Here is an 898-nt window from a genome sequence, read left to right as displayed (position 1 = left end):
GAAAAAACGGGGGAGGGGGCCCAAACACCCAAAAGGAACCAGCCCCAGCCTGAACCCACCCAAAAGGCCGGAGAGACCAACCCCCCCCCCCGGCGGGGGGGGGGGGGCGGAGGCGTCACAGGGAGGGATCCCCGCTAGCCCCGCCTCCCCCCCGGGCAGACGGGCTGCGCGCACAGCAGAGTCGGCCGCTGCTCCTCGCGGCCCTGCTTGACGAGGCAATCGATCTTTGGGGCGCCGCGGAACTTGGTGTGGCCGACAAACTCGAACGACGCCGCGAAGGCCTGCGGCGCGCGCCCCAGCTTCACCGTGAAGGAGGATGCCTTCCACTCCTCGTGCCCTGCCGTCGACTTGACAAACTGCTCCAGGGGCGCGGCGAACCCGCCGCCGCCGCCGCCACCGCCGCCGCCGCCGCCGCCGCCGCCGCCAGTGCCACCGCCGCCGCCAGTGCCACCGCCGCCGCCAGTGCCACCGCCGCCGCCAGTGCCACCGCCGCCGCCGCCGCCGCCGCCGCCGCCGCCGCCGCCCTGGGGAGCCTGCTTGGTGCTGGACTTGAGACCAGCGGCGGCTAGTCTTTGCTCCACGGTGAGGATCCCAAAGCCGATGCCCTTGTTTCCCGGCGTCACCGGCTCTGCGATCATGGCAGAGCCGACCACGTCGGCGCCGAACCTTTCGTACTCTTTCGGCCCGCTGTGCACCTGTGTGCGTAACAGCCGAGGGAGAGAGGCTTGGGGAGAGGCTTAGGGAGAGGCTTGGGGAGAGGCTTGGGGAGAGGCCTAGGGAGAGGCCTAGGGAGAGGCCTAGGGGGAGAGGCTTAAAGGGAGGCGGCGGGAGAGGTGGCCGGGGGTTGGAGGGGCTTGCGGTGCCCCGCATCTAGAGACCGCAGCAGTTAGTGCCACAA

At 71.3% G+C, this 898-nt stretch overlaps 1 protein-coding gene across 1 annotated transcript in view; it reads right to left on the bottom strand.

The window, feature by feature from the left end:
* Nucleotides 1-638, bottom strand: part of EMIHUDRAFT_453072 (hypothetical protein) — a gene marked incomplete at its 5' end in the record, with an annotated part of 1391 nt that extends 753 nt beyond the window's left edge. The window contains 2 exons of the mRNA XM_005760691.1: nucleotides 175-356; nucleotides 582-638. Of these exons, the coding sequence (XP_005760748.1) occupies nucleotides 175-356; nucleotides 582-638 (239 nt within the window). The remainder of the gene's footprint in view (nucleotides 1-174; nucleotides 357-581) is intronic.
* Nucleotides 639-898: the final 260 nt, after the last annotated feature.

The sequence above is a fragment of the Emiliania huxleyi genome (assembly GCF_000372725.1).
Source record: "Emiliania huxleyi CCMP1516 unplaced genomic scaffold EMIHUscaffold_74, whole genome shotgun sequence".
Lineage (NCBI taxonomy): Eukaryota > Haptophyta > Isochrysidales > Noelaerhabdaceae > Emiliania > Emiliania huxleyi.
Note: the sequence above shows the minus strand (reverse complement) of the source record. Positions and strands in the feature narration are given on the sequence as shown.